We start from the raw sequence: 10,100 nt of genomic DNA, 5'->3' as shown, positions 1-10,100 counted from the left end.
AAAAAACCTTAATTGACGAAGGGGGAAGATACGTCATCATTAAAGGCAAATGTCAAGGCGAAAAGCTAATATTAGGAAGCGTGTACTTTCCCACAAGGAATAAAGAAAACGCCCAATGTGATTTTCTGTCTGATCTAAATAAAATAATTTGTTCTGTATTAAGTCAAGAATATTCCTTGATAATTGGAGGAGACTTCAATGTTATTATGAATCATAATTTGGATTACATGGGTGCAAGTAATATTTCGAAAAGCAAATATAGGCAGGAGGTAATTCAAAAGTTACATTTAATCGAAATTGACATTGATGATTGGAAACCCATTTTTATGGGAATATCCGGCAATACTGCGAGAATATTTGTAATAAATTGTATCATATTTTTAGTAAAGTATATCATTTTTATTTCTAGAAAAGAAGGAACTTTGCCATCTGTACAGAAAACAGTACATATGCTTAAAAATTACAGAGACGAGGAATACAAAATAGCCTTCAAAAAGGGGAAACTGGGGATGCACTTACAGAAATGGGAACAAATCGATGCATTTTTACTTTAATGGATGTGGGTATTATTATTATTAGTAGTATTATTAATTCTCTCTCGTGTACAGGTGGACAAACCGGAACAGGTTGCATGCAGTGTGTGTGTCGGCGTGAAGGGGGTATGATGAGATGGGTGGGCTAGGGGGGGGGGGGGGGGTTAAGAGTTTGTGTGGTGTGAGTTGAGGGAACAGGTTGCATGCAGTGTGTGTTTGTGTTTGTATGTGTGTTTATGTGTGTGAAAGGTGGTGTGGGTGGGCTAGAGGGGAGGGGGGGGGAGTGTGAGAGTGTTGTGATAGGATGGTAATATGTAATTTTAAACCTTCCTCTACTGTTATTTTGATTATTCACTGTTACATGCAAGACTTTTTTTTTTCCTTTTTTTTTTCTCTATGTTCATTGATTGATGTAACTTATGAAATGTCTTGTATAAAAGATCTTGTTTTATATTGCTTATCTTGATAATTTCTTGTTATGTGAATTTCTTGTTATGTGAAATTGTGAGGAAGGAAATAAAATATCATTTAAAAAAAAATAAAAAAAAAAATATGTAAATTGTGAGGAAGGAAATAAAATATCATTTAAAAAAAAAAAAAATACACTATCCATAGCTATACACTATAAACCTTCCTCTACTGTTATTTTGATTATACACTGATACATGCAAGACTTTTTTCCCCCTTTTTTTTCCCTTTATGTTCATTGATTAATGTAACTTATGATATGTCTTGTATCAAAGAATTTGTTTTATATTGCTTATCTTGATAATTTCTTGTTATGTGAATTTCTTGCTATGTGAAATTATGAGGAAGGAAATAAAATATCATTTAAAACAAAAAAATCTACACTTTAAACCTTCCTCTACGGTTATTTTGATTATACACTGTTACATGCAAGAATTTTTTTCCCTTTTTTTTTCTATGTTCATTGATTGATGTAACTCATGAAATGTCTTGTATCAAAGATCTTGTTTTATATTGCTTAATTTGATAATTTCTTGTTATGTGAATTTCTTGTTCTGTGAAATTATGAGGAAGGAAATAAAATATCATTTAAAAAAAAAAAAAAAAAATATGTATTCCGAGCAATTTCTATTTTTATTTTTTATTTCTGCTTCGCATCTGGCATCATCGAAAGTAAAGCCTTCAATATAATGATAATAATATTTGATCAATGAGAGGTCTTTTTGTTTCTGCTTGTTTGAAGTAGTCAACTAATTTGTTGGCAGATTTGTTCAACATCCCCCCTCCCCCCTCAATCAAAATGTTTTTGTCGACGCACCCCCGCCCTTCTCTCTCCCCACTCCTTTCTCTGCGTCAGTTTATTAATAGATGGACAGATTAAGGTAGGGTTGTTATTATTTTTTGACGGTCTAATCTGTTTGTAGAGATGAATAATGATATGATTTAAAGAGGCTTCATGTATGCCTCGACTTAAGTAAAGACACACATTACTGTTACATCCAATTCCATTGCTTACTGGAAAATTGAAAACGGCTTTTAGGCAAATATTTTAGCAATGACCCTTTACGTGTTTCAGTTTATTACTCATAAATGAGCGCGACTTAGATAGAAAGGACAAAACTGGTAGGTATTGTGCAAATACCAAGCGCCGTAAAAGACTGTACCTGCATGCTTAGTGGGTTGGAATACGTGTTTAAGCGCGTTGTGGATAGAGAGTGGCGCATCGTTGGATTTTGCAGCCATCAATCGGAATATAACAATGAGATTAGATTCAAAAGGGATATAATTTGATCTCATTTTGCTCATGATCGCAACAGCGTATCCATGTTGATAGCGACGCTTTTACTCGCCCGCGTGTGGATTCATACAAATCCACCTTTATTTAAAATGACAGCAGCCATATGCCAAACTATGAGGCTTATATAGGCCTATAGTCTCCAGCACTTTCAGCTAGGAACGTCATTGAAAAAATGAACTGTCATTAAAATAATTATTAGCTGATTTGGGTAGCTGAAATTTCTCTCAGCCGCTTTGCCTTTTCGCCTGTCTGTGATAGCTTGTGCTTGCGACATGGATGGAAATATGGAGGGAAAACGATCTATTGTTGGAATCGTCATTCAGGTATAGGCGTGAGTGCTCGGTGTGCATATTATGTACGATAATTATGTATTTTCATTGTAAGTCTATCAATGGTCTGAATGATTGCAGGCATATTTACAGGACGACCTGAGGTAATGTTTCTCTCAAATCATCGACCTAAGTGTATTAAATGGTTACCATGGTTACCAGGCAATGCATTGCTAGGAATGATTGCAGGGCATGCATGAAGATAATATACTTAATTAACTACACCAGAGTATTATTATTAATAGTAGTAGTAGTAGTAGTAGTAATGGTGGTGGTATAGTAGTAGTAGTTGTAGTAGTAGCAGTAGTGGTGGTGATGGTGGTATAGTAGTAGTGGTAGTAGTAGAAGTAGTAGTAGAAGTAGTATTAGTAGTAGTAGTATTAGTAGTAGGCCTAGTAGTAGCAGTAGTGGTGGTGGTGGTGTAGTAGTCGTCGTCGTCGTCGTCGTAGTAGTAGTAGTAGTAGTAGTAATGGTGGTGGTATAGTAGTAGTAGCAGTAGTGGTGGTGGTGGTATAGTAGTAGTAGTAGTAGTACTACTACTACTACTTCTAGTGGTGGTAGTATAGTAGTAGTAGTAGTAGTAGTAGTAGTGGTGGTGGTGGTGGTGGTGGTGGTATAGTAGTAGTAGTAGTATTACTACTACTACTAGTGGTGGTAGTATAGTAGTAGTAGTAGTAGTGGTGGTAGTAGTAGTAGTAGTAGTAGTAGAAGTATATAGTAGTAGTAGTAGTAGTAGTAGTAGTGGAAGTAGTAGTAGTAGCATAGTAGTAGTATACATCACCATCATCATCATCGTCATCATTACCATCATCCTCATCATTTTATCATCATTCATATCATTATTATCACTATGGAGATCGAGGGGCATGTAAAATTCTAAACAACTGAATGTGAAACATTTACGAGATGTCTTGCAACAACCCCAGGGCAACAAAAGACTGTACACATGCGGTAACGCAATCACAATAGGCTTGCGTGACGCTAATGCTTTACGACAATAATATTTAGACCTGTCAAAAATCTAATGAAGAATAAACTTGTACAGTGAAACATGTCTATAAAGACCACCCAAGGTAGACAAGACAAATAGTCTTTATAGTCAGGTGGTCTTTGTACAGGTTCCCAGTACATGATTTAATGAGAAACCATTTTCAAGCTAGGGAAACAAAGAATGTGGTCTTTGTAGACAGGTGGTCAAAAAAGCAGGTTTGAATGTATATAATTACATGGACTCACATTTTTGTTGTTGACTGTCTGATAACGGAATATTACATTTTCAATTATACTTCATATCATGCATTATATTCCACATACTAAGAATCTTGCTCTACGATTGGTCAAAAGTAAATCACGTGATGAAAGATAGATCGCCCATTATTGATGGGAGAAGCAAAAAGTTCGTTACACTGTGTAGATAGTACTACTATCTACACAGTGCAACGCACTTTCACTGAAGATAGAGGTACTATCTACAAAGCGCAACGCACTTTCACTGAAGATTATCCAAAAGCGCACTAAAACAGGCGTAATTAAGCCCGCATTATATTACCAATGAGCGCAATTAAAACAAACACATGCGCGCACCGTACCCTCAAGGGGTTGGGTTAAACTAACCTTTTTGGTGTGAATTTGGGCATCGTGTATTTTATGTAGATGCATACACGTCCTTTTCTTTTTGTAGTTAAATTGTTTTAGATGTGGAATATTAAAGCAAATAATCACCTTTTGATTTTAGGCGATGGCAAACTATCACTTCCTCGTCGATCATGATGTATACGCTATCTTTGTTACCTTTATTTATAATGTTTAGGTTCCTTGGACACCCTTCCTCCTTGCATGCATTATAATAACACTAGCTCCGGCCTTTCATTGTCAAGGTATGTAAATCCCGATCGCACTGACTACGATCTGACTACGATCCGACTACGATCTAATTTTGGCAGAATTAGTAATAGCATTTGATACGAATATTCGCTCATGTAAATTCTTAATGATCAAGGATCTGAATGAATAATCATTATGATCTTTAAGCAAATATAAATTCCAAGGGACTTCAAGCTTCCTTGGAGGAGGAATAGCTAAATCGGCGGAGAATCGTAGTGACATCAGACCAATAGTGCGGTTGTCTACGATTGAAAGGCGATACGGCTTTCATTCTGACTGGAATGCTTAAATGAAGTACAATTCCGGTCGTTAGTATTCTTATCATTATTTAGAACCTTAAGAAAAGATGGTGATGTTGATTTAGATTTCGAGATCTATAATAATTGGCATTCATGTAAAGTCGGATCGCAGTTGGATCGCAGGAGGATTGTATCATGGGGTAATTGGGTGGTCTTTATAGACATGTTTTAATGTACAACTTTATTTCTTCATTAGATTTTTGACAGGCAGGCGTAACCATAGTAACCATAGTACAGACACCTCAAAATTCAATATTCTAATATTAGCCTTACAATATTACTGCTTGATTAAAATTAAAAATAATTAATTGCCCAGATGCTGTTTGGTAATGGCTTATCAATGTCGTGAATTTATATAGTTTTATTCCAATTTTTTTCTTCAAGTTTAGAATGTCGCAAAGATTGGTAATTTTAGGGAATCCGATAATGATATGGTAAGAATTCATTCAGCTTCATTAATTCCCCAATTATGACTATTTATCTTTTACTAAACCACAGAAGATCAGCGAGTTTCTACAATCAGATTTTTATTTTGCCCTCCTCCTTTCATCCTTTCTACTTTATTTCAAAGCGTCCTGTCCTAGTGGTTCGATTGGCCGACTGGAATACTGCTACACACTCCACAATGAGCCGTTGTCATGGCGACTCGCAGGGTCGCAATGTGGCTTTGATGGCGGTTTCTTGACCTCCATAGTGAACAGACAGGAGAATGACTTTCTTGTAGGTAAGGTGATGTTCAACTTTTTTTTTTGTTCTGCTGCTGGGAGCTTCGACAAGTAACATTAGTAGGCGTAAGAGGGGAAATGTATGTAATATTAAAAGGACAAGGAGGAGAAGAGGGCAGGATGCGGAGAAGTGTGAGGAGGAGGAGAAGCGGAGGAGGAAGAAGAGTAGGAGGAGGGGGAGGAGGGGGAGGGGGAGGAGGATGAGCAGTAGTAGTAGTAATACTAGTGGTTGTAGTATTAGTGGTAGTATAGACTATATTAGTAGTAACAGCTGCAGGAGCCCGCAGCAAATCTAGTAACGGCAATATGAATAATCTTTTAAATTATTTTACACTTTGATTCCTCTTAAAGACTACGGATTATCAAGACGGATAAGTTATTCTTAATAATTTTAAGCTTAACTTATTAAACACCAACAATGATGTATACGCATCACGAAAACGAACGAATAAAGATAAAATAAATCAATACATTGTATTTTTCAAATATATATTTGAAGAGCTTAATTCCAAAAGGAGCTAAATCCATTTTTGATGAAAATTGAGTTAACATTGTTCACTTAAGTACGTGTCTTTTAACAAAATGATTTACCTACATTTTGGGAGCAATTATGAAAAAATGAACCTTCTAATATCACTTTTACCTCATTGACTGTACACAATCTGGTAAACATTTCCTTTTTTCTCTAAAGTTACAAAAATAGATTTAGCTCCTTTTGGAATTAAACTCTTCATTTGTTGGGATCTTCCCAATTAGAATCCTTTGGAAACCTGACATCTTTAGCATGGATAGGAATGGATTCGAGAGGGCGCTGGTTAGATGGGTCAAGTTCTCAGCTTTTTTACAATAAGTAAGTCGATGCATGTAGTTACTAGGCTAGTAACTCCATGGTCGATGTGTGTAATTTAGTGTATACTTCTCATGTATTACTATATTAAAGCTAATCTTGAGTTCTGGTATTGGAAACGTATTTTGAGAGAAATTCGCTACGATTTATTCTGGATTGTTTATCCTGCAGTAGATTGATTATAAAGATTGAAATAAAAACAAACGCACAAAAGCTTACTGAGCACCATCTTCCGGATAACACCCCATTTTCCATTATAGTGACATGTGTTAAGTACATGGTGTCGGGCCTACTTACCCGTATTTTCTTATATCTTTCTTTGCTCACGATCATATTCAATTGCTTAGTTTGGATACATTTCTATAGAATCATATGTCTCTCTCATTATTAAGCCACTATATATTTCCTTACAAAATAGTTGGCACATGTCATTTGTAATCTTGAACATTCAGTGGAAGTTTCGTTGGATTCCGTGAAAATTCATTTACTATATTTACCAGGAGTCAAGTTTATCTTTGGATGCAGAGGAATGGAAATCACTCTTGTAGGAGGCGTAGCAGGGACCACATTCTTTGGAGTTAAATCCACTCCACATTATAGTGGAGTCCACTCTAAAGAAGTGATTGAATCATGGATTTAAATATTTCTTGCCTGGATTCCACTCCAAACAAAGTGATTCCTATTCCACTCCAAAAAGTGGACTTCCACTCCAATACATTCAGACTTCGGAGAGTATTTTTCAAGTGAAATTTCAAGTGAAATCACTGAAATGATATTTCCCTCTTACGGTCACATTCCATTGCTTAATTCGGATTCATTTCGATAAAATTACAGGTCTCTCCATTAGAAAAATATGTATTACACTATTTAGCTAACTATGTCATATACATTGCAGGTGAAATTGTCTGTTTATGGAATACTAATTTTACCTATCTTTTGGTTTATATATCTAGTCTATATAGTAGATAGAATTGGTTTATATCTCTTATTCTCTATTTTCTGGGACTCTGATCATGTTTTACATATTCTAAGGGCGCATATACACTGTTAACGACAGTGAAGAATGACGAATTGTATTTATTTTCTTTATTATGTATTTGTACAGCTTTAGATATGAGACATTGAGCACACTGAGTTGTTCAGTGATTGACCTGGATAGAAATGGAAGATGGAACGTCTCAAGCTGTCTAGATTCTAGACTCGACTTTATCTGCAAGAAGAATAAAGGTTTGTTCTGAATATCTGAAAGATCTCCTCACTATAAAGCAATCCCATTACTCACTCCGTTCTTTTGCCTCTACCATCCTAGAAGTCCCCAGAACCCGAACTACCCATTAACGGGACCGTGCATTATTTTGTGCATGTTTTTTCACCAGTCCTCTGGAACAAGCTGCCAAGTGCCATTCGAAACATTCAATGCCTAGAAACCTTTCAGAAACATGTTAAAACGGTTTTATTTACTCAGAGTTAAAAATGATATAATGGTGCTTGTAAGTGTCGGCTTGCCTGGTGATGTAAATATACAGTAGGCTTGCAGGTGCACCATGTGAGAGAGACTCCTCAATCCTCCCTCTCTCTCACATGGTGAACCCGCAAGCCTACTCTATAAATGATATAATGTTAACATTCTGGAGAGAGATTTGTATATTGTGTAGTTTGTTTTGTATAGCGCCTTGAGTAAGTTATTAGATAATTGCGCTTCATGAATATTTATCATTATTCATTACCATTTTCAAAAAGATCATAACACAAACATATTTAGCTATATACAATTATTAACCGTATCAGACATCTGAGCAGGGTAATCGCGTCGTCCGTAGTCGTATACCTGAGTAGCCTCGAGTCAGGCCTTGGGAAAAACACGTAGTCTCGTCATGCTACACCCCCTATAAACCCTTCATTCGTTCATTCATTACCATTTTCAAAACGATCATAATACAAACATATTTAGCTATATACAAATATAGTTCTGCTTCAAATATATTGTCATGTATTTAAGTTGTGGGGTAGTAAATAAAACGTCTTGAATTTTACAAAACGATATGGAAAAGTTATGACCTTTAGGAAAATCGTTTTCGATAACGTAGAAAACATGCTACAAACACACCAATGTTTGGTAACTATTCCAAAATAACATTGGTAGAAAGGACACATGCATTTTCCTTTTCTACCCAATGTTGGTTTGAACTACTCCATTTTCTCTAGCTATATAGTGGGAATACGTTTCTACCCAATTTTAGTGAATTGTACCCCCAACTTCCAATTGATTAGGTTGTGTTTGGTAATATGATTACTCTTCCATTGTATCTGCATTAGCATCTTATACAGTTGTAGACATGTTAACTGTTTTGTCTGGTTCTAAGACACCTATACCCCTGGACATCAACCCCGGATAACCACCCCCTAGGACGACTACCCCCGGGACTATACCCCCTAGGACAGCTACCCCGGGACAACTAACCCCTAGGGCGACCACCCTCTAGGACAACTACCCCCGGACAACTATCCTAGGGGGTATTTGTCTGGGGGTAGTTGTCCAGGGGTAGTTGTCCGGGGGAAGTTGTCCTAGGGGTAGTTGTCCGGGGGTTAGTTGACCGGGGTAGTTGACTGGGGGTGGTTATCCGGGTGTGGATGTCCAGGGGGTAGTTGTCTGGATACGGTTTTGTCTATTTAATTTAATTTATTGACATGCCCTGCCTGATTTTTCCTAACATTACAGATGTTTCGGGTGGGAGAGACTCTCCTGCGCCTACAAACGGCGACGATGGAGAAGAAGTGGAGGGATCATCAGGAAATTCTAATACCACACTCACATCTGTGCTCTCGGTGCTTTTTTTCTTCGTACTCACCGTTGGCTGCTCGGTAGGAAAATGCGCGGTGGGAAAGTGTTTGTGTAAACGCACAATCGATATGCTGGATCGATTGTGTAGCTGCATAAGGGCTCGTTTGTGCGGGTGGCTATACGAATGGTTATGCGTTATAGGACTTGCAATCCAGGTATGCTTTTATCGATGCTTTAGGTGTGGAGGCCTGTGCAAAATACGAGAGGAAGGAACGGAAAGGGCGGAAAGTATATCATCCTATGAGTATGATCCTGAACCTCGAGGAGCGTTAAATTGCTTTCGATGTCTAAGGTGTGCAGGGCTGTGCAAAAGGCGACAGGAAGGAACGGAAGGTGCGTCATCCGACGATCCTGAAATTCGAGAAGCGTTAAATTGGCATCCGCTAGCCGAAACGGGACCGGATGATCAATCACGAGCCACGCCATCAGCGCCCGCAGAGCCACACACAGACCCGCCTCCAGCGTATGGGGACGTCACATCTAATCGTCCGCAAAGTACGCCAACAGCCCCACAGCCGTCACCGCCGCGTGACAACAGAACTGCGCCTCCGTCCTACGACGCAGCTTTGAATCCAACTTTTGATATTCGACCTTCAAACATTAGAGATGAGACCACAAAACCCCCATCCTACGAGTCAGTAGCTAGATCTTAAAAGCAGTTTATTACAATTTGATAATGTTATAGTTTTTAGGGGACGTCTTATTCTAGAGGTGTATATATAGTTCCTCCAGGAGGAAATTAACTTTTTGGGGAGTCGTACTATTATGGATCACTTCACTGGCGTAGAAAATCACTTTCAAAGATTCAACCAATAGCTGAAATTTGACATTTTGTTCCGTTGGGGGGGGGGGGGGGGGTAAGGTCACCTTTTGTGG

The 10,100-nt window shown here is 37.7% G+C and overlaps 1 protein-coding gene across 1 annotated transcript; it reads left to right on the top strand.

Annotated features, from left to right (window-relative positions):
• Positions 1-2,400: 2,400 nt before the first annotated feature.
• On the top strand, positions 2,401-9,877 carry LOC105440086. The gene is made up of 6 exons (XM_030985095.1): positions 2,401-2,621; positions 4,438-4,504; positions 5,382-5,534; positions 6,292-6,385; positions 7,488-7,609; positions 9,102-9,877. Exons 1-6 carry the CDS (start codon positions 2,571-2,573, stop codon positions 9,875-9,877), a joined length of 1,263 nt encoding a protein of 420 aa, XP_030840955.1. The 5' UTR covers positions 2,401-2,570.
• The last annotated feature ends 223 nt before the right edge of the window (positions 9,878-10,100 follow it).

Source organism: Strongylocentrotus purpuratus, unplaced genomic scaffold (assembly GCF_000002235.5).
Source record: "Strongylocentrotus purpuratus isolate Spur 01 unplaced genomic scaffold, Spur_5.0 spur5_contig_835, whole genome shotgun sequence".
NCBI classification, from domain to species: domain Eukaryota; kingdom Metazoa; phylum Echinodermata; class Echinoidea; order Camarodonta; family Strongylocentrotidae; genus Strongylocentrotus; species Strongylocentrotus purpuratus.
This window is presented reverse-complemented; position numbering and strand designations above follow the sequence as displayed.

Excerpts from the sequence above, each read along its gene's own strand:
- LOC105440086 (XM_030985095.1), top strand. The coding sequence starts at position 2,571 with ATGGATGGAAATATGGAGGGAAAACGATCTATTGTTGGAATCGTCATT. Across the intron at positions 2,622-4,437 it reads TTGTTGGAATCGTCATTCAG|GTTCCTTGGACACCCTTCCT; the intron begins GTATAGGCGTGA and ends TATAATGTTTAG. Across the intron at positions 4,505-5,381 it reads TCCGGCCTTTCATTGTCAAG|CGTCCTGTCCTAGTGGTTCG; the intron begins GTATGTAAATCC and ends TTTATTTCAAAG.